This window comes from Amblyomma maculatum, chromosome 8 (assembly GCF_055883805.1).
Source record: "Amblyomma maculatum isolate TAMU_Amacu chromosome 8, ASM5588380v1, whole genome shotgun sequence".
Classification (NCBI taxonomy): Eukaryota; Metazoa; Arthropoda; class Arachnida; order Ixodida; family Ixodidae; genus Amblyomma; species Amblyomma maculatum.
The window spans coordinates 122,819,066-122,841,893 of NC_139351.1; the positions used below are offsets into that span (position 1 = coordinate 122,819,066).

Consider the following 22,828-nt stretch of genomic DNA (forward strand, 5'->3'; position numbering starts at 1 on the left):
ACCGGCCGTGGCCAGCATAAGGCTCCAATGGAGGAGCCTTACGCCAGCATTGAGCGAAGCGGTGTCTGGTGGCCGTTGCGTAAAGCATAAATTATGCATTCCAGTATACGCTAGGCGTGCGTTTAGATTTTTTTAAAGGTTCTTAGAACACAGCGAGAGTCTGCAGATAAGTTGCCTATAGTATGCAGTAGGGGACTCTTTAGGCGTTTTAGGTAATGAAAAACGCATTTTCTTTACTCTCGTTCTCAAAACCTTCTCGAACAACAAATTGGTACTCATTCTAGAAATCAACTCAGTAACTAGTGCATAGCCTTTAGTCACCGAAATGGCTTTCTGATTTAGAGACTGCAGGAAGGCGTTTAAAGATTATACTTTAATGTCTCCTTATCCGCAGGCTTTTTTGCTCATACGTCCGACTGTCCGCACCATGCGAAAACTCAGACCCATGCCTCTAACCGCAGTGCCTCTAACAACTCGGTCATTTCTAGAAGGTTCCCTGGGATGTTTCTAGTTGATATTTCTACCTCCTTTAAAACATTTTCATATCAATGGGCGTTGTACAGCTCACTTTTATGAAAGGGCTTATATTATTTTATTATGTTTTACGCGTCTGCGTATCTTTCGATGCAAAAAAAAAGACACAGCGCACTGCCATGTTGCTGCGTCTTACATATGTGATATTAGGCACGCAGCTCAGTGTTCTACTTCTGTCGCTTCAGCAGTGAAGACCGCTTACCTATACATACCATTGGCGGTTCAACGAATATTCTACATTCGCTTCAAGAATGTTCGCCACACTCCAGTATGTATGGTTTGCTCTCTCTCCATCACACCTTCGCCTGTGTTCTCATCGGCTGGTTAAAGTTTTTTCTTCTTATTTTATTAGATATCGCCGCAATGAGTGTCAACAAGAAAAAAAAATCCCGAGTAGCACAAACGATGCGATACAAAGCTTAAGTGTTTAATCAGCGTTTGAGTATGCTTTTATATACCAAGCATCACAGCGTGCCGCTTAGTCTACCGGGCAAGCGGACTCTCCTGGGCCCGTATTCCGAGTTTGCGTCGTTGTCGAAAGTGTCGCCATCTCCCCGACCTCGAGTCAACTGATTGGTGGAAACGCCGGAACATGATGTTGCCCCTTTATCCGGTTCCGTAGTGGCAGCACACAGTTCCGGCGATTCGACCAATCAGATGACTCGGGGTCACGTGAGATAGCGACACTTCGCTAACGACGCAAACTCGGAATACGGGCCCTGCTACTGCTCTCCTGCTTACTTGCACGTGTCTGCTCCGTCTGAACGTGAAAGAAACTTGTTAAAAGGAAGCCCTAAACGAATCTGCGGCACGAACTCCTCCTCCCATCTACAGCGTGTTGCACAATTAGAGGCGCGTTGTAGAATGCTTCTCCCAGCTAAACTGTGAAATCCTCGCAGTTCAAATTTTGCACAGAAATGGCATTTTGTCGCTAGTATTTTTTAATACCAAATTTGTTCGGAGTACTTGCTTAATTCGATCAAAAGAAGTCAGCTGTTCCCATCTTATGCGGCGGCGACGACGCCTGACGAGCCGCTGCCCCAGCGATGGTACTGATGGCGCCACCTCATGCTGCTTACAACAACTCTGTAGCAGAAAAAGAGGGGCGAACGTTTTGGCAGAAGGTTTAAGTTGTTGTAAGCAGCATGAGGTGGCGCCACCAGTCCCATCGCTGGGGCAGCGGTTCGTCTGGCGTCGCCGCCGCCGCAGGCGATGGGAACATCTGACTTCTTCTGATCGAATCAGGCAAGTACCCCAAACAAATTTAGTATTAAAAAATACTAACGACAAAATGTGATTTCTGTGCGAAATTTGAACTGCAAGGATTCCGCGGTTTAGCTGGGAGAAGCATTCTACATCGCGCCTCTAATTGTGCAACACCCTATATATGCACGTGTATTAATATTGGCCTAAGTGTATCTTTCATCTACCGTCTATCTGCACGTTGATATTGGCCTAGGTGTACTAGCCTTTCGATTAGCCCGAGCATTTAGTTCAAAATCAATACCACATGCAGATAGACGGGGAGAAGAAAGAAAGGTTACTTTCGTTACGCCACGTTACGTTTCTTGTGTTCCGTGTGCTTGTTCTGCGTCGTTAACATAAGATTCGCCGAAGCGAGTGCCGTGATTGCGCTAAGCAAGAACGCCGCTCACGCCTGGCGAATGACGGCTGCTTCTAATGTGAGGCCGCCTTTAACTATAACATTTACTTTAATATAGTACTGCCGGGGAAAAATACGCTGCCAAGATAAACTCAGCGAAGCGACAGCAGTATCGCGTTCTCAAGTAGCTGCCGAGAAAGCAGAATCGAGGGACATCTTGTACAATGTCGTCTCTAGCGTGAAGCGAAGCCAGACCTTGACGATGCCCTTGGACACTTGGTGGCGGAAGAAGCTTTACTAACGGATGAGGTTTCTTTTCAAGTTGGCGTTGGTCACTCGGCCGCCATTTCAAGCACCGGAAAGGATAGACACGCGAAACAAAACAGGTCTATAAAGGTTTCGGAGAACGCATAGGTTTCGCTTTGAGGGTATGACGCTATAGTGGCATGTGGTCTTTCCTAATTGCACACATGCTCATTAGCATACAATCATAAAATGCCACCTTAAGTGGAAGACCCTTTAAGTGAAAGGCTCTTTAAGCCAAATACACTAAGTGAAAGACAATTTAAATGAGAGGCACTTTCCTGAAAGGCTAACTGAAACACACAGGACATACACACGACCCCCTCCTCTTTGACGTGACCGCGTCTGGTAAAAAAAAAAAAAAAAAAAAAAACAATGGCAGTCTCGAAACCAACTCAAGCTTCATTCAGCGATGAATGTCAGAGCGGCAAGACCTATTATGAGGGCAGACACCAAGGCGAAGATAAGAGTCTTAGCGCGCGAGGCGATGAAGCTGGCGCCAGAGTAGACTGAGAAGGAATCTCTTGCGATCATCGTCGACCTCCTCCTGCTCATCTTTAGAGAACTGTCTAAACTCCTTGTGCTCTCTCCTAGCGGTGGGAGTCTTATATACCATAATTCCGTGCTCTTAGCTCCAGAAAGGAAGTTTGATTCTTAACGGGCCTTGAATTGCGCCTCATTTTTCCTGAGATTCGAAGAGATGGCAGATAAGCGGCCGCCGTCGTGGGCGCCGTGTAATCTGTCTACAAGCTCGTGATGCGCAGTCATCTCTGCCATGGTTCCCCGGCGCACCTTCAAAGGAGGTCATCTGAGGTGGTGATAAGGCAGCTTGTGGGGCGGCGAGATAAGATAATGTTGTCTCAGATGGTGATAAGGCCGGCGATAAGCTTGTTTGTCGGAGTAGTCATTTCCATCTTCCTTGGCGCAGCACTTTAGTCGAAGCGGGAGCTTCTCCAGGCAGATTTGGGCCCTCTGCATCTCGCCGCGGCTCGACTGGCTATAACGAAACGCCTGCAGCGACAGCGTACTTGTCGCCTCGGGTTCTGCCGAAATGACCGTCGTCGGCTGTTCGCGACTCTACGGTCGCTAGAATTCATCTGGCGCAGGCCTCGGAAATCTGTTCTGCGGTGAATCGGACGCCGCGATATGACGAGCTTGACGATATCTGGCTGCCATGTTTCCGTAGGAGTCATTGATTTTTATGACTGCTATAGAGCGCGGAGTTTGCCTTTTCTATTTAGAAATATGTCGGGACATCTGATGAGCGCCATAAAATGGTTTGATGCTCGAAATTTGTGACTAGGTGGTTGTGGTTTTATGAGGCGACTAGACGAGGTATGCCAACTGAAAGAAAACACGAGCGTGTATTAGCAGGACCATTGACACCTGCGTTTACATTGTAGGGTTATGAGGATGTAACCTGAGAGAGCGTGGTTGTAGGGCAGTTGGTGGGAAATGGTAAGGAGCAAAACCGCAAAAACGGCTGCAGAACAAATGCAATGAGACAACACGGGGCAGTACTGACAATCAACGCGTTTCAACGCGTCTATTGAAAACGCACTTATCTTAAATGGACCGGATACGAATTAATCTGCTAACAATCATGAAGTGGGTGGAAACATGAGCACACAAAGGTAGTGCGGATTGCGTGACAGCCGCGAAAAAAAGGCAGAATGAATCATAAAGTAGGTGGAAACGTGAGAAAACAATTCGACTGCAAACCAACCGATACAGTCGGCACCAAGATAGCGTGAAGACCGCGCAAAGAAGACACATTCTCACGTCTCCACCCACTTTCTGCTTTACTGTGTCTTTTTCGCTGCTTTCATGCCATCCACATCGCGACTGTTATCTTGCTTCTGCAGCTGCTTTGTGTGCTCATGTTCCCACCCACCCACTATGTGAGTTCTGGCAGATTACGCTCGTCTGATTCACATAAGCCAAGTGTGTTCTCAATACATGTCAATTGTCTGCCCCTTTTGTTGTCTCCTTGTTTCGGTCCTGTCGTTTCTGCGGTTTTGTTCCTTACGACATGGTGGTGGTCTTCCAAGCCGCTACGCGGATGCGATGTGAAAGAAAGAAAACAATTTAATTCTTTCTGCTCAGCCGGGGTGGCGCAGTGGTTAGGGCGCTCGACTACCGTCAACAAGGATATCTTTTTATTTGATTTGATTTATTTCTTTCTTTCTCAGAAATAAATAAATAAGTGCGGGATCGAATCGCAGCCTCCGCGGCCGCTTTTCGCGGGGAGGCGAAAAGACAGGTGCCCATGTGCTGTGCGATGTCAGTGCACTTTAAAGAACTCCAGGGGGTCGTAATTTCTAGAATCCTCTACTACGGCGTCTCTCATAACCTGAGTCGCTTTTTGACGTTAAATCTCAACCAACCTAATTCTTTCTGCGCGGCGTGCTCGCTTGCAAACCACGCATGGGTCCACTCTCGAGATACAAATAGTTAAACATCAAGGTGTGCATACATGCATTTGTTGCTCACGAAAACGGTAGAATGGGCCAGTGGTAGCGGGAAAACATCGATCAAGCAATCCTCGGATGGAACATTCATACCACGGCAGCGGCAAGTGGCATGAGCGCGTGGTTTTTACCGCTTGCCTCGTTACCCGGAATCTGAAGGAGGGAGAGGCCCTCACAGCGGCTTTGCGAAGTTGAACCGCGAACGCCAGCCAATTAAGTCCCGTTTACCAGCGTTGGTTTAGTGGAGACAGGGTATCAGCGTACGTCTGTCTTACGGGATCAGGGGAGCTTCCTCTGTGAATTTTCAGCGTGATGGAAATGGCCGTAGTATAGCCCAGCTTGGCGCGCGCGCAAATGGGCTCTCTTTCATTCACTCTTCGTGCTTTCTTTTACCTCGTTTTTCTTTTCGATAACACCTTGTGTGTGGAGAGCATGCACAGGCATGCATACCGTCATCAGTGGCACGCATTTGGAGACTCTGAAATGTGTGGTGTCCTTTTTTGTGCGCAGAGTGTGCGGTGGGCATCCCTGCATTTCTGGGCCAGGTGGGCGTGCGGACACATCTCTCCAAGTTGGTGGGACAGGACGAAGTGGGTGAGTGTAGGCGTGTCTTGTTCAATGTGATGACGATGCCGGTAATGCAGGACACGAGCATACTAAATTCCCTGCTGGGCTGTCAAGGCGGCTTACCACAATCGTGATGTTAGCGGTGATTTATAACAACGCTTATAGGTATGCTTCAGTTTGAAAAGGCCTGGCTCCGCAGAGAGAGGGCGCTGCAGTCTACACTGGCACAATCGTGGCCGTATATAGGCACAGTACGCGTCTCATTGGATTTAAAATTTCAGAGTTAGTCCACGCACGCGCACGCGCACGCGCACGCGCACGCGCACGCACACACACACACACACACACACACACACACACACACACACACACACACACACACACACACACACACACACACACACACACACACACACACACACACACACACACACACACACACACACACACACACACACGCACGCACACACGCGCGCTACCTAGAAGGGAGGAGGAACAGCTTCTCTGCACGCCTTGCACATGTCAAAGCAGCGTGTTGTAAGACTATTGCCATGGATGAAACGGGTGCTTTCGGTTTAGCCTAACCAGGCTAAACAGTGAAAGCCATCAAATTCAAATTTAATTAACCACACAAGGCGGCTGTCTTTTTTTTTTCAGATTTGCGTCTAGTTTTTCTTTCTTTTTTTTTTTTTTCATCTCTTGAGGCTTCACTAAATTTACTGCTTTCAATAATGGCCACTGTTTCTCCTTCGCAGTTCGATATCCATAAATATAAAAAACGAGTAAATACTACAGTAGTTGGCAGGGAAGTGTACACAGCTCGAGCCCACCGTATAGTTGACTTTGCAGTCTGGGTCGAGACGGGTAAACACAGTTTGTGGACGCTCGCCATATTTCCGCGTAGCTGTGAGAGCCCGCGACCTTGCTAGATAAAAGCAGTGGAACAATAAAGGAGAAGTCCGTAACAGGCGCGAGACGTAAGCGTACGTCTGCCAGGATTCTGAAGAGATCGAGTATGTTTCGGAGATCTTACATATTGTTACGGACGACAAGGAAGAAGAAGCGGGCAGTGGCGCGGGCAGGAGCGCTCGCGCTAGGCCTGCGAACGTTCATTAAACGTCATCTGCCATCGTCATCGGTCATGTTCTGTCTCCTGTCTTCATCGGCTTGCCGCTTCGTAACATTTGGTTGGAGGTGCGGGGTACGGCATCCCCATCCTCGCCTTGGAGCATCGACGCCATCTGTATGCCGGGACCATCGACCGAGGGCCCAGGGACATCGCCGAGCAGCTTCGCCCCAGACCTTCCAGCCCAGACCCGACCAACTACCACCGTCCAGCCCCCAGCCCGGACCTGAAGACAAGGAGTACAGACAGACCAACCAGAACCGAGACGAAGGACCCGAAAGACCCGAAGGAACCGAAGGAACCGATGGACACGAACACGCAACCCCCGCCCAAGCCAACCGACGTGACATCAAGCCATCGGTCCCATGGACTCTGGTGACGGATGGTTGACAGCTCCAGGGGAGGCGGATCACCCACGCATCAGACATCGTACCGGCAAGCCGTTCTATTCTTCCTTCTTCTTCTTCTTCAAGCATCCAGACACGCCCATCATAATGCCATAAAATCATTAACACCGCTAAACTTTCTCGTCCACGATCGGGACGATCGCTCGGTGGCCCCGGGTCATGTTACGGACGACAAGGAAGAAAAAGCGGGCAGTGGCGCGGGCAGGAGCGCTCGCGCTAGGCCCGCGAACATTCATTAAACGTCATCTACCATCGTCATCGGTCATGATCTGTCTCCTGTCTTGCCGCTTCGTAACAATATTAACCTAGCCAAATACTCCAAGTTTCAGTTTGTGGCTGGTTTCAAAGTGGAGTGCTCAAATTCATGGACATATTCATGGACATTCATGGACATAGTAGCAAGTGTGGCGGCATTGTGCGCTGGGATTTCGCCGCGCTTGTCTGTATCGTGCGTGCTTCTTCGCTGTTGCCTCTTATGTTACAGTGAGGCCGCAGAGGGCGACGCAGTGTTCAGACACAGCTTTGATTTTCGTACAGACTGAATACCAGCACCCCATATTCGTGACATCGCAGTAATCGCGGTCCAAGGCTTGGACGAAATCGAAAGCTTGATAGCTGCAAATGCATAATTAATACATTTATTGGCATGATAAACGCGGGGTGGGAGGATTTACCACGTGTTCATTTTCTTTTTTTTTATATGTTACTGGATGTACTCCTGAACCAACTCAAACCACATTGCGCATCATCTGTGCAGTGAAGTTTGGCGCCGCGCTTCACCTTTAGTTACATTTTAGTTCTCAACTTTGACGCCTGTGGTTCCAAATTCAGTGACTGCATTTTTGATTTATTTGAAATAATTTCTTAACCTTCCCCGTTTTTGCACCTAGCTCCTTCAGTCTTTCTCCCCGATTCTCTTATTCACGCAAATCAGGAAATCAGCACATTTCAAATGGCAGCTAAATTCTGTTTTTCTTGAGAGATTTTCTCTCTCTCTCTTCGTCTCTCTTATCGCTACAAAGATATACCTGATAAAGAGACTAAATGATATAGTTAATTTTTTCGTGGTCAGAGCGAGGTTAGTATAGAGTCCTGGTGCCTAATATCATTGAATCTGGATGATGATCATGAAGGCAACATTGAGCTTTTTTTTTTGCATCAGGAAATGAGAATTGCTGACTTAACGTTAAACGCGAATACTAGCTGGAACATTTGTTTTGCATGCTTGGTATATCGATCAAGTGTTGAATCCACAGCACCCAACGTGTCAGTTGCGATTTCAGTGACGTGATTTCACCCCCAGCCAGAAAAAGGCTCATGTAAATAGAATGCTACATGGGCGAGACTAACTTCCGTGTCACAGCCATTATGTCTTCAAAGAGCAACTATTCCTCCCTTGTAGACTAGTGGCAAATTGACTTTAGCCACAGTTTAGCCTGCTATTTACTAACCGGAGCGGTTCAATATTTTGATCTTCTTTAAAGGGGGTGGTCAAGTAGCGCGAAATATTGTCCCAACACCGGCAAGGTAACCAAGCCGGTGTTTCCACCATATTTCCACTATTGGGCCGATGTCTCGTGCTGATTAGGTACATATTGTTGGCAATTTCTCCCTGAGCCATGATGTGCGTCTCCCATGCAGGCAAGGTGTTCTCGCTCCTCGCTTCGTTCGATGCGGTGGTGCCGGTGGTGGGTGAGATACTGATCACCACGGTCTTCAACTTGTCCATCGGCTTCATGCCCGGCCTGCCATACCTCGTGGCTGCTGGAATTACCTTCATTGCAGTCGCCCTCACTGCGTAAGCACTTGATCCTCACTTTATTAAGGCGAAAGCCTTTATTGGCTCATACTGTCGCGGACAAAATGTGTCCCGCTTTTGCGGCGGCTCGATTGGCCGAGGTGGGATGACATCATGGAGGCATCGCCCAATCACAGAGCACCACCACAGTATGCGCGAATGCGTGCCTTATATGGCCATATGTCAATCAATGTTCAATTACTAATTAATGACTATATAATGAGAGTAGTTAATGACTAATTAATTATCTAAACTTAGACGTTTCTAGACGTTGTGTAGACAATGCTTTCGCCTTTCACTACTTTAACCACTAAAGTCCCTCGTAATTTTTTGCCTCAATCGATCGGCATTTGAAGGCTGTTTTCGCTCTACGCTAACAAACAATCAGATGCTATATTTACGCTACGTTTGTCGCATGATAGCCTTAGGCACTTATGTACCATAAATCTCGACTCAACAAAGTACAAGCAGTGCGACACAAAACATCCTCTTATCACTGCAAATATCGACATCAAAAGGCGCGACTTTTGAAGCAACCTATTGTAAATAACACATAGCTTATATTCTCTTTCCAGTTACGTTACAAAGTTGCACCGGGAGAGCATCGGCTACCAAGACATGCCCAAAGCGGAGCCCGGTCCGGTACCCGTCAATGACTGAAGATTCTAGCCGGACTAGTGTGGAAGTTTTTGCAGCATACCGGGTCATACGGAAATCCACGACGATGGGAGACGTTCACAGCATTTTAACGGCATGGCAGCTATACCGTCGCTGCACGTTTCTGGCTCTGTCTGTGCGAGTATTTGACGATATCCCGGCGCATTTCATTCGTTCAACGATCGTATCTGACTTTGACAGGAACAGTTGCGGGATGTGGTTATACGCAACAACTTTGCACCTAAAATTTCCCATCACTACGTCATAGCGCACTGCTTCTCTAGTCCCGGTGAAGTGCCTGTTGCAAGGACTGTACAATCGTGCTTATATTGTTTGTAAACCGGAGCCATAGAAGTGGTTTCCTATGACATTACGCTTCAATAGTCTTGGTTGTTCAAAGAGCCCCGAAATATTTTGCGTATTTTTTTTTTTTTCACACGATGTGGTAGTGACTCGGAGGAGAACTTCACGGGACACACTGAATCATCTACGCAAAGTCTTGTTGAGGAGCGTTGTCTCGTTTAGGAGCAACGACAACTTTCTCCTTGTTTTCTGTCGCCATTGTGATTGGCAGCGCGCCAGTGGCATCGTTACATTTAAGTATGGTTTTAGCTCGGAGGTCTAAGTGGAACAGAAAACTCTGCATACACTCTTAGTCTGGTTCCACATACGTATCAAAAAAGGTCCAGTTAAAACTGGAACTTCCTCTTATAACTGGAAAACCTCCAATTATAACCTCCAGAAGTTCCGGTTATAAATAGGACTTCCACTTATATAAGTGGAAGTTCTACTTATAACTGGAACTTTTTAAACGCATATGTGGAACCAAATTAAGCGTGTGTAGAGGCACAAATTAGCCTGCAACTTACTAGGGCCTAAAGCTTATGTGAACGTTTCTAGCCGTCACTTTTGTGACGACTTGGCAAGGAAAGAAATCCGTCCGACTTTTAAGTGTATGTATGTATATACTGCAAGTATGCTTTATGTATTAGCGGTGTCACCATTAAGTTTCGTGACCAAACAGTTTGGACATGGCACGCAGTGTGTGTGTTATGGCTGCATCATTTGTACATATGTCGAAGTACTTAGCTTTACCCTCGCACTGGATGCAGTTGCAGCGAGCTCAGAATAACGCACATGTTTACTGCGCACAACGCCAACCGCCAGGGTCTTTGGTTTTCCTATGGAGTGTGTTGCGCGTGCACATTTACATAAACTCGCTGCCTCACTGCTGTTTTGAGGAATTGACAGCCATCGAAAACGCATCTGTTCCCGTGTCCTGTATTGGCACGCCTTCATAGCCACATAGCAAAGGGATCTCGGTCACATTTATTCGCGGATTACGGATAGTTTTTGCTTAATATTATACGGCGTCTGCTGACAGCTACGATGCCACTATACGGGTCGCTTCACGAGAAATGCTTCTCTAATCAGCGCAAGCATCGCAGTCACATAGTGCGCAGTAGTGATTTCCCAGCATTCCTTCCTTTAATTCAGTGCGAACAATTAATTTTACAGTTGACTACCAAAAATAACTACCGCTTCTGTTCTATCCTCAACGCGAGTAGTAATTCGGTGAAGGAAAATGCGTGACAATTTGCCCATTTAGTCGAGAGTAATGTAAATATTTAATCGAAGAGCTTGCAATAACTGTAAGACTTACCAGAGCGGCAGTCATTTGACATTTGTATACTTCATAACTATATCAAGGTCGAATTGTTGTGGACAACTGATCACCTGATTTTAACCAGTTCAAGTGCAATATATTCTATATAAAACAAACGTTTTTTTTTTTCCTCAGGAGTACAATCCGGCCAGTATTCTTATATAGATGCGAACAATTTGTTACAAAGTGCCACAGTAGATGGAGAGAATAACACGAAATGCCAGGACTCCTCAAAGTAAACACTTGTGGTGTGGAGAAATTACTTCGTTTTAAAGGTACACAGTATGCTCGAAATTGAAAAAAAGAAAAAGAGGGTGGGGGGGGGGGGGGGGGGTGTTACTGGTGGCACAATATATCTGTATAAGAATGGTGGGTGATGTGCTAGCTACCTCAGTTTTTAAGTCGCATTAAAAACAAACTTATTTGTGACGTGAAGGAATCTAGATTCACCTGAAACGGATCTCTCCTAGAAGCAACGCACTCTCAGCCTAGACTGATTCCCTTAACGTGAACGACCAATTCGACCCATGTTAAAATAGAGTGGACAATGCTTTAGAGAGACGCTTGTAGTTACGTGCTTAGAGTCAAGCGGAACTCAGTCAACATTGGTGCATTCACATGCATTTACACACATTCAGCGCGCATCGAGCATATTTAACCAAATCACAAAGGGGCTTGAAATAGCTGTCAGAGTCGCGAAGCATCTGCCTTTGACTGGACCTGGTTTAATTGTCTACATGATCATGTGAATTGAACCACATCATCTGTTTGCTTGTTTTGGCTGTTTGCTATACTCTGTCAGTACAAGTCAGTCTTATTGCTGGCGCGTTGGCGCAGAATCTCTCTGCATCCCATAGGAAAGCTTTCGGCACAAATGAGCTGACATTTTTAGACATGCTTTTTGCAAAAAAATAATAATCATAATAATAATAAAGACGCGAAGAACATGCGTATGTAGACTGGCTGTGTATGTGAACTTCACAGTTCATCAATTGCCCCATCAGGGTAATTGCATATTCCACAGCTTTTCAGTCGGTCATCGCCGATGGCCTGCGTTTTGTTTGCCTTGTTATGCACGAGTTGTTTCTTTTTGAGCGTGCACATTTTTTCGATATATTTTTTTTTACCTAGGCACGAAGTACTGCCTGTATACGTTTTGCTGAGGTTTAGGACTACCTCAGAACGTTGTGTAGCTTTAGTCACATGTGCTGATTTGCGATTGTCTTTAGGTGGAACCATCCGCACCCTTTGTGTGCACTTATGCATTACCGCGTCGCAGACACTGTTGTTTCAACTCTTACGAAACAGATGACCTGATTTGTGCAGATGTCTTGAGTGTGGTGCAAAGTGAAAATTTGTTTGCGTGAGGATGTTAATTTTACTGTGCACCAAGAAGTTGGTGTGGTTTAATTTAGCTTGCCAGCGAGCGAATAGTATTTCTACGCGCTTAAGAACAAATAGTGCTATGTGGCTCAGAAGCACACGTAAATCTTTTGCAACAATTTTTTTTTTTCTGCAGTCAGTGTGAAGCCATAATGCCAAATCCATCTTTCTGTCACTCTTTATTATGTTGTTTTATTCGCAGTACTTAGCCATAATTAAATAAGCGTATTTTGAATCAGAGAAAGTTGAGCAGGCTATTCCCATTTGGAGCTGCTTGCTAAAATAATGTAATAGTTCACTGTCCCACTCTGTGGGTTACCGGTATACACGTAAGCTTAGGGTTTGCAGGAAATTGTTCCCGTACTTAATTTGGATGCGCTGTTCAATTTGATTTTCGCAGTTTGAGACAATGTGAAACCAAAGATTGAAAAGCAATGGGGAGCTGTTTCAATTTGCTTCGATTCGTGAAAACACTGGTATAATAAACTTATAGGTCACACTGCAAAAACGTCATGAACGGCTGCTTCGATAGATTTTAGGTATCGTACAGTTGCACACTTTGTACACACTTGCTATAGATATATACATATAGTCATTGGGTCTTACAGGAGACGCCCTCAATTTAGAGAAACAAGCTACATAACCCAACTACCTAGAGGCGAAGGAATTTGGCCGTTTTGTGTTGTTTCCCCCCACCGTAAGGTACAAAATCGATCAGAGTCAAAGAACCATAGCAGAAAACTTATACAGCAGAAAGACCACTTATGGCATCTGCGCTTCATGCTCCAGACCACGTGCAGAAAATAAATTTTAAAGGGGCTGTGATAAACAGAGAGATCTTAGACTACATTATTGCAAGCGAGAGTTGCGAACAAGAATAAATCGTTCACCAGGAGCTGCGACAGTCCAGCGACGATCACGGGATTTAGCCGACCCGGAACGGGAGTCTTGCGGTAGTGCTCCTTCGAAGCAGCCGAAGCGGCATTTCTGCGGCACCGGCGCTAAGCGGCCTCCTTTTGTAGACACGTCAAAGCCGATGGCACCACTGACACTTTGCGTCTGTCACTTCCTTCGTGCCTTGGTGGTTGCGCACGCAAAAACCTATTTATAGCGCAAATAAACGCTCTCGCGACGTTGCTTCCGGGAGCACATCGCCATTGGTCAGGAGGGGAAGAGCTGTCCAGAGGTTGCAAATCATTTACGCGGCGTCAGGACGCCGACGCTTGTCAGTGATGTGGAGAGGGCCTATCACAGGCAAGTTATGCTCTCCGCCTGTAATCGACTACGGCGTGCACTGGCAGCCGCGCCGGGGTTTCGAGAATTCTGATCATTCGAAGTTAAAAACAAGAACAGAACTAATGTAGCAGTTAGGCTCACGCAATCAGTTCTGTAGCACAGTTCCTGTGGCACAGGCATTTACAGGTTTTCCTTCGGGTGCTTTTACAAATAGTACGCCATATAAGAAGTGTTCTGTTGTGTTTACGGGTTTTACGGAGCTGGCTGTTTTTGTTGTGTGCCCGAAATAAATGGCAATTTTGTTTTTGCGACGCATGTCCTGTTTGTGCAGTGAACTTGTATGAGCTGCTAACTGCTGCTTATACCAGTTATTTTCGTAGATACGCATATATCATTGCAGGTGGAATAAGTGCCAACAGACCACTCACTGTAATGCTAAGTCCACTTGTACAGGGTCGTTTGAACATGGTCACTGTTATGAAAAATCCACTGCTTCCGACACGATCTCGCAATGACTTTAAGTGCTAGCTCATGCGAATCACCGCCTCCAAGTCTTCGTGCTTGTTTCATTTTGCTCTGGTATGAGACCGCATCGGGCTTTTACGACAGCGACCGTGTTCTAAGAATGGACGACCCTGTATTAGCACCGCGACCATCGCAGGCACACGGCATATGGATTAGTACAATATTTAGGGGAATCCCTCAAGGTGGAGTATATTTGTAATAAGGGAGTATTTACTATCCGCCCAAGTGTAGTCGTACGGCTACAAAGGAACGCTACAAATCTTTCTCCGAAATTTAGTAGGTCAAGAAAAATTCGTCCTGGAGTGGGGAACGGTGCTTTTCATTGTAGCCGTGTGGCTGCGCTTGGGTGATGTCAATGAGTACTCCCTTGTCACGCTATATGGATACACATACAAAAATTTTCGCTATTGCACATTTGGAAAATTGTGCGATTTTTTTGTCACCGGATAACCTTACCAGTTGATGTAGCCGGAGTACGGGGGCCTAGGCTTATCCCATTTCGGAATAAATCAGCCGAACGCAAAGCTTTAAATTTAGAAGCACATGGTAAAGAGTGCCATAAGTCGATAGCTGCAAGCGTGTTTTGACGAAGGCTCATGCATGCTGCTTTTTTTAAATTACATCCTCAAGCATGCCCATACAAAGTGATTCAATCGCATATTCACTAAGCTAAGGACTATGAGACAAACGGGCTCTGGTTGTATTTTGTCGACTATTCCTTATCAGCGCTACTAGGTGCCAACGGAAAAGAATACCAGTGCTTCCTTGTGGCCTTAGCAGCGGTGGGCCTTCTCTGCTGAGAATGTGTGTGAAAGACAAGAAGCAAATGACAGCGGCACACTTGCGCCAGCACTCCCTTCATTCTTAACATGGATGTGTGCTGTTTTAGACAAGTCCCGGCTACCTGCAGCGGAAGAGGTTCTTGCACGACCAGAGCTTCCTGAACTTGGTCGAGTAGAGGTAAGGAATGTTGACGCGCTGCTTGCTGCTCACCGTAGCTGTAGGCTGCAGAGACACGCCGTAGCTGCGACACTTGCTCATGGCAGTGTACAGGTAGAAGAAATGCTCACGGTCGTAGCCAATCAAAGGGTTCACGGCCGACGTTGCCATGAGGACAGCGACGAGTCGTTCACTCCAGAAGACCGAGATCTCATCGGCGTATGCCAAATGGAGTGCGCTGTCGCGTATGCCAGGAGTCAGGTAAGGGCCGTACCGGGAAGCCGCACAAGCCTCGTAACTCGCGTAGCTCTTGAGCGTGGCGTTGTCCCAGTAGTTGCTCAGTTCGAAGATGGGCGCCAAGGCGTAGGCCATCTTCCAGGTGATCGCCGCCGCATGCATATAGAGCGCATCGCGTGTGCTGGGTAGGGTTGTGTTGAACAGTGCCATGGGGACGTACAGAGTGTTCTCTGCAAACGAGTAGAAGGGCATGGTGTCGAAGACCGAGCCGTACCACTCAGGGTCGATGATATGCTTATCCTGAGGTCGCGGTGACATTGCTGCGTGCGTTCGCCGCCGCCAGACGTGCGAGTACATCTGGAAGACGTCACCGTTCCGGTTGGGAAGCAGCCGCCGGTTGTAGGCTTCGAGCTGCGTGTCGTTCAGCAGCCAGCGAGGCAGGAAGGTCTTGAACTCTATGAGCATGAGGATGCGAAGGAGTTTCTTCTTGTCCTCGGTGGAGAACTTCCAGGGTACCACGGCCCGTGTCAGCACTGTTCGTTTGATGATGTTGACAAAGGTGTCGAGGTTCTGCCAGTAGACAGGCGGCCTGGTCGCATACAGGTCGTAGAGGTGGAAGAGTGGAAGTGCTTCCTCTGAAAGCCGAAGACAGACTTCGGCCTTGAGCCAGACCATCTTGTCGATTCCGGTAAGCTGGTACATGCGGGCCCTCACGATGTTGTTGGGGATCTCGAAGATGAAGGGTGATATATGCACCAGGAGTCGAAAGCCGAGGTAGTTGAGCAAATGCTCAGGTCGCAGGTAACGGAAAACAAAGTCCAGTGAACTGGCCACGGTCGGATTCCTCAAGAGGACCGTGGCATTGTCTGTGATGTTTGTCTTGTCCGGTAGCAGCCGCCTGATGTAGAGTTCCAAGACGCCCAACTCCCCCAACGAAGCTTGCACGTGGGAAAAGGTGCAAAAACTGCGTTCCGAGGCCCTCCTTGTCGCATGTGCGAGGATCAAAGATACCAGTTGGATCTGCTCCTGGACCTTGTAGACGTCTTTGGAAGTGTGCGCGAAGTAGAAGAACGACTCCGCTATGAGCTGCCGGTGCAATACCAAGGACCGTGCCTTCATTTCAATGCTCGATAGGTCGTCTTTTCGCAAGAGAAGGATCGGGTCGTCAACTTCGAAAGTCCGATCTCTGGGCCCACCAAATACTCGCACACTAACCAAAGCCGTGAGGCCCAGACCTAGTGCCAACCTGCTTGCGGTGACCAGGACGTTGGTGAACGTGACGTCGTGGTGTTGAGGCTCGGTGTAAGGCCATCCGCTCAGGCCGAACTCCGCCAGTTCTTTGCGAGCGACGCCAAGTGTGCGCCGTTCTCTTGTCTCAGTCTTCATGCACTGCTCGAAGAGCACATCGTTGGCAAGCTCGAATTCGAACGCGGAGCCGTTGGCCGTTGCGGGCACGGACGGCCTCTCAGCCATCTCGGCGAGGGCTCGTGTCAGGAGGGTGTTGAGGACAGAGTCCACCTGCTCTTCATCCGGAGCACTGTAGCCTCCGTGCGAGCGAGTCCAAGCTCCGCAGGCGAACTCATGGAAGTCTTCGCACGGGCTCACTGACCGGTTTAGCGTGCGCTGGACGGCGTCGAACTCATGTCTGCAGTACTCGAACTGGTCGCATGTCATCTCGGCCACGTGCGGTGCGGAGTCCAGCGGGTCAGCGTTGCGTGCAGAAAGTCGCAGGCAGACTACGAGCACGACCAGGCCGATGCCGGCTGTCAGGAAGGACAGAGCGAGGCACAGAAGCTGGCGGTTCTTTGACGGCTTCGGAGCCCTTCGAAAGGACGCCGATTCGGCGCCCTCAAGGGAGCCGTACTGCCAGAGGGACAGACGCCTCTCGCGCAGCTTCCGGTCGATAGAGGCCGTGGGCACCCACTGGAGGCTGCGCTTGAAGGACAGGCGGCCGGTGAAGATGGAGTTACCGGCCACCGAGCGGACGGCGGCGTCGCCTCCATGGGCCACCGAAAAGCGCGACCATCCGCCGTAGGCCGCCGACTGCGCCGACGAGGTGGTGGACGTGGAGGCCGGGCTCTGTCGGTGGCGACCCCTGAGTGAGGCTTCCGAAGCGGCCGTGTCCAGGTTCTCGTAGGTGATCTCGGAGAAGAGCTGCTGCTTGGGGATCGGCTCCGGCGTATCGCGGGCCTCCAAGCCATGGCTACTGGACATCGGCCCTGTTTTTTGCGGTGGACCCGGCGCTGACCGTCTGCAAAGCGTAGTTTCCGAGAATCCTTTGCACACTTATTGAGAACGTACCTAGTGGCGGCTGTGATTAAGTATATATCTACAGGGCATAACGGTATTACTGGCCAAGCTGGCGGTAACTACTGAAAGCATATAATCTTCGTCCCTCAAGAAAACAGGAAACGGTGGCTAGCAAGGCATGCGAGGCACCGTATCGAACGCCTCCTATTGAATGAAGTCCATCTCGACTGACGTCGCTCTCTATACTACCGGCTCTTTCGCGTTTGCTTGAAATGAGGAGCTGGAGACAAACCAGAGCCGCGTACGGCACATGAGCAGCGCTGCTTATTCGTTCAGCGATATAGGGCTCCAGTTGCAAAGCTGTAAAAGCGAGCTGCAAGCGACTTCCCTCACAACAGTCGCTTTACGCCCTAGACGGTCGGGCGACCTCCCCCATAGGCAACTGAGTGAGCGCCATGACTGTGCATAGCCGACTCCCGTGACTAGCGTTAGCCCTTCCGTAACACTATTGCGACTCAGAAAAGCAGACTTAGTCACGACTAAGCTTATCGCGATGCTCACATTGTAAGTCGGGATTAGGAGCTCGGGAGCAGCGGCTGGGAGCGACCGCGCAGGGCTGGTGTCCGCTTCTTCTGCCTCGCGCCGCGACGGCCGCCGTCCTTTTTCTCAACGCGATGACTGCACGTGTCTCGTGTCATGACCCATACTGGCAAAGGTGCACAAAATAATTCATCCTACAGTAGCCGTTCGGAGGGTATTTCTTTGAAAGTCTCCGGTTCTAATTAAGCTCTACGTGAGAAAGAAAACCACAATACAATGGTGACAAAATATGCAGGGGACACTAAAGCACCGCTTTTAATGACACGACACGATTGCTTTAATAGCTCCCGTCTTCCGGTTCCTTTTTCGAATCCTCGTTCGAGTATATGTACTTTGCTACGCTATTAACTGCCTTTAAGTGTCTTTATTATCACGCGCATACTCCTTAGAATACATTGGCAAGTTACCACGTTATACGAAAGACCTCTCAACGTTGATAAAGATCCCAGATTCCGTTTGGTTTGGTTTTGGGGTCTAACGTCCCAAAGCGACTCAAGCTATGAGAGACGCCATAGTGGAGGACTTCGGAAATTTTGACCACCTGATGCACTGACATCGAATAGTACACGGGCGCCTAGAGTTTCGCCTACACTAAAAAGCGGCCGCCGAGGCTGGGGTTCGATCAGGCATCCTTAGGAACAGTAGTCGAGTGCCCTAACCGCTGGGCTACCCCTGCGGGGAAAAATCCCAGATTTAGCCAAGCCCTACGATCGGCTCTGCGAAGTCTTTGGCTAACCTTTCTAATTCGCTCCGGCGGAATGCAGTGGATTTCCTTCTCACCCCGCTTAGTACTGGGCAAGTGACATCGGCTCCCCGGCCTGGTGTCGTGGCCGGAGTAGCGAGAACCTCAGTTACGGGAAGAGGAAAACCTTTATACGAAGAGGTTAGATATTCGAGGTTCACAGGAGAGAGAGCTTGCATATCTATGGTTCCCCAGCTCCTCACACAGTGTCCCTAGACATGCAGGTCACGTGACGTAGCCGCGGGGGAGAGTCCGGAGGAACATCCAGAGTCAAAGGGAAGGTTGGCGCGGGATTGTTCATGACCGACGCACAAGCAGCTGTTCTTCGGAGGTGGTATCCTAACCCGTGGGAACGGGCCACTCCACCGGTTGCACCCGTTCCGTCTCACTGAAAATGGCCCCGGAATCGCGTCTCGGCCGTGGCGCGAAGCAAACAAAACAGAGCAGTTCGAGTGCACAGCGTAACACAGTTCTTGTGGGATCGGCGATAACTGATCTGTCTGTTTGGGCGCAGATGGTCATAAATTCCCGAGTAGAATGCGCGGCGCAGGAAGTCGTTCACTGTGGTTTTGTGGAAATGCACTTGGCCAGACATCCCGTTGAAAACTGCCGCCCGGACGCAACATCCCGAACACAAAGTTGGCATAACCGGCCAACTCGGCCATGTCACGTGGTCCCGTGACGTCACACAACCAGGCGACCAATCAGCGCTAGGTCATTTCACCTGCCACCTGCCAGACACAAGCCTATGATTTTTCGCTCACAACGCCAACCTGCCGGTGCTGTGCCTTTGTCAACCTAGCTCGACGTGAGTGCGTTTCTCTTCTGTGCAAAGATTGTGATTGGTTATTTGTGGTGGTTATCACTTTGACTAATCAGAGAATTTTTCCTGTCGCGGCGGCGGGCTTCTGATGTCACGAGGACTCTAATGTGTTAATAAGGCATATCAAATAGATAAATCCTTTCTACATATACTTTTGTTGTGGGAGTCCTCTTGTTTTGTTGTCGAAGTCCTCTCGGGTTCTTCATTATTTCATTCAACCACAGTGAAAAAGTCGGTGCTCCATTCCCACAGCTTAGGTGAGGTATAGTGTGAGGTATAGTAATGATGCTTGTTAGTACTGCATAACTTATCTAGTAACCTTAGTGCGTAATCGTTCATTACGAAAAAAAGCCAAAGACTGCACTTTTTGAGAGGCGAAGTAGAAGCTTGCATTAGTTATGCCGAAACATCCATTACGTGAGTAAATGCGCACGATAAACATGCGTTGCGCTTTCTATACCACTGCACCACCTTTTGCGGCATGAGACGGCTACTCGGTGCGAGACACGATAATGAAGAAGAAGGAGTTCTGTATATGCTCATGGTTCCTCAATTGCGACACGCGAAAATCAGGGCACGCCCGATGACATCGTGGGCAGAAGTTGCCCTCTTCCCCGTGGTATGTGGGCTCTACGAGCCGGCTTGAGGATCGTCGCACAGCCGCTCCGTTGGCTGCTCCTACAGCTGGACCGTGCTGGCCGCGAAGACACCGGAGACGGGCCCCGCTCTCTGTGCTCCCTCTTCTTAGACTGGCTGGCGGGAAGAAAGATGGAGGCCGTGCTTCTCGCCTACACCGCTGCCGCAGCCATGCCGTCGGCGGCCATCGGGGACATCTTCGAAGACCAGGCCTGCCAGCGTAGCATGGGCTACGACGACGACGTCTGCGAGAAACTCGGCGAGCACGAAGAGCAACGGTGGGTCTTTTAACGCAATTCGGATTTAGGCTTAGATTTTGAGAACGCCTCGTTGATGTCTACGAACGTTTCGCTGCTATCGTTCGCAGTTACCAGGTGTACGTCGTCTCGCAACGCTACCTTCTGCTCTCCGAAGGCATTCTGACGCTGACCTCCGCTGTGGTGGCCATCTTGGCCGGTCCAGTGTGCGACCGATACGGCCACGCGACGCTGATGGGCCTGGCCATCGTCGGCGCCGCCGGGACGTCGCTCGCACGCGTGTTTCTCGCCCTTGGCGGGGGGCCCATGCTCGCCTACGTGTTCGCCGTATTGCCCATGGTGAGCAGCTTTGGCGTGCACTGCCATCGTGAATAAGCAGAGGCTGAACATTTGGCGCATGCAAATCGAGAATTAAACGGCAGATGTGTCTCAAAGGATGCCGTCCACCTAATGGCGTTGCGCAATTATCGTGGCTTAGCAGTTGATCCCCTTACCTGCTAATGTTGCGGTTGGTTCACAGCTGAAAATGCATTGACCTCGACGGCGGGAGAATAGGTCGGAACTGGCCTCTAGAGTATTTTAAGCAAATTATAGAGCGAACCCAAGGACGTGGAAGTACATGAAGCGAACCATCAGACGAACGAGTAAGGAAATGGGCGTACGAATAACGAGTCCCCACAGAATTTTAAGGGGCAACAGACAAAAGGATACAGACTCGTGGCTCGGAGGGTGCCTGAGGGACCTACGGGAAGTGGGAAGAACTGATGCCTATAGGCATCTGCAGCATAGGATTTCAATTCCTTCATGCGTGCGCTCTCTCGCAGGGCTGCGCGGGTGGTCACGTGCTCATGTTGTCCTGTTGCTACTACGTGGTGACGCAGCGTACCGAAGCTAGGCTCTTCCGGACCGTCAGGTAGGGTTTTCTTTTTGCTTGGGCCTTTTAATTACTGATGAGCGCACGATGGAGGAACCGATCGATACTGACCGCCTTCCTTCGGTAATTCTTAGGACAGCTCACTGAATGATGACACTCGCGCTATATGTCATTATAGTGGATGAGTGGTATAAAACATGAGCTTGTTTCTCAAATTGCTGTTGTCTTTTGTGATTATGTCATTAAAGTTATGTATTGCTTCGTTTCTCATGTTCTTTTAAATCGACCCCGACATGTCTTTCTATTAGCATCACTTTGTTGGTTAGCATTTACGCCCCAAATAAACAAAGATGCGAGTTCACAAGAATATTTTATAGCGCCATCACAATATTTTGTTGCTAACGTGAACCTCAGAATTATCCCGTCTTCCAAACAGAGCGTAATATCGGGCTTACCATTTCGAAAGCATTTTAAACTAATTTCCTTCTTTTGTTGTTCCGTCCCTCAGGTTTTACCTTTTGGACGTGTCGGCGCTCATGGGACGGGCCGTGGGCTGGCTGATGGGCTGGCTCTTGCACTCGGTTCTCGGTCACCAGGTGTCACTGTGGTCGGCGCTGGGCGTGCAGTGCTGCATGTTGGCAGTGCTCTGGGCCAGTCCAGCGCTCAAGTATGCTGAATGGCTATACCTTTTCACTTATGAATATCTAAATGCAGACATACCAAGTACATTTAGTCAATACGAAGCACTTTCGTTCACTCTACCACCGAAAAATTGAGACCGATTGCTGCGACGCACATGACAAGAACGATATCTGGCCGTCAACATCATTTAACGCAAGGAGGCACCAGGCCGTTTCCTTTTTCTTTAGTGTTTTTGTGCCGTTCTATTGATATTTTTTCTCCAGCCAGGCAGCGCTATTTCATTAACTGTAAAGTTAGTCGAGCCGCAGCTACCGCGTTGCTTCTCCCTTATTTTGATATTGAGGATCACTGCAATCTCTCCCGTGGCAATGTGCCGTTTGTCTGAGTAGCAATTCTTTGTGCTAAAACGGCTTCGCCTATCACTGTGATCAATCACCTTTTCCTTTGAGTCTCACTGTGTCCAACATGCATCCATATAGACAAGTCCAGCCATATGTTTTGCTGAACCTTAAAGCTGTTTCTCTGTATATGAGTGGTAGTGCCACCACGTAT

The 22,828-nt window shown here is 48.7% G+C and overlaps 4 protein-coding genes across 13 annotated transcripts in view; 2 read left to right on the forward strand and 2 right to left on the reverse strand.

Moving 5' to 3' along the window:
* LOC146182425 (putative peptidoglycan muropeptide transporter SLC46) overlaps positions 1-11,458 on the forward strand; it is a 48,401-nt gene extending 36,943 nt beyond the window's left edge. For all 9 annotated transcript variants that reach the window (XM_084577511.1, XM_084577507.1, XM_084577514.1 and 6 more), the window contains exons 5-7: positions 5,422-5,505; positions 8,653-8,809; positions 9,385-11,458. In XM_084577511.1, the coding sequence (XP_084433637.1) occupies positions 5,422-5,505; positions 8,653-8,809; positions 9,385-9,469 (326 nt within the window). In that variant the 3' untranslated portion in view covers positions 9,470-11,458. The remainder of the gene's footprint in view (positions 1-5,421; positions 5,506-8,652; positions 8,810-9,384) is intronic.
* The window catches only part of Cln3 (CLN3 lysosomal/endosomal transmembrane protein, battenin), a 119,376-nt gene extending 105,537 nt beyond the window's left edge, over positions 1-13,839 (reverse strand). For both annotated transcript variants that reach the window (XM_084577522.1, XM_084577520.1), the window contains exon 1: positions 13,406-13,839. The gene's annotated coding sequence lies outside the window, so the exon portion shown is untranslated. The remainder of the gene's footprint in view (positions 1-13,405) is intronic.
* A 1,289-nt stretch (positions 13,840-15,128) lies between these two features.
* LOC146182426 (neprilysin-1-like) lies at positions 15,129-22,302 on the reverse strand. The gene is made up of 2 exons (XM_084577523.1): positions 22,150-22,302; positions 15,129-17,703 (listed from the first exon to the last, which is right to left on the reverse strand). The coding sequence occupies exons 1-2, from the start codon at positions 22,170-22,172 to the stop codon at positions 15,177-15,179; spliced, it is 2,550 nt and encodes an 849-aa protein (XP_084433649.1). The 5' UTR covers positions 22,173-22,302; the 3' UTR covers positions 15,129-15,176.
* LOC146182427 (uncharacterized) lies at positions 19,842-21,441 on the forward strand. The gene is made up of 2 exons (XM_084577524.1): positions 19,842-20,781; positions 20,871-21,441. The coding sequence occupies exons 1-2, from the start codon at positions 20,489-20,491 to the stop codon at positions 21,133-21,135; spliced, it is 558 nt and encodes a 185-aa protein (XP_084433650.1). The 5' UTR covers positions 19,842-20,488; the 3' UTR covers positions 21,136-21,441.
* Positions 22,303-22,828: the final 526 nt, after the last annotated feature.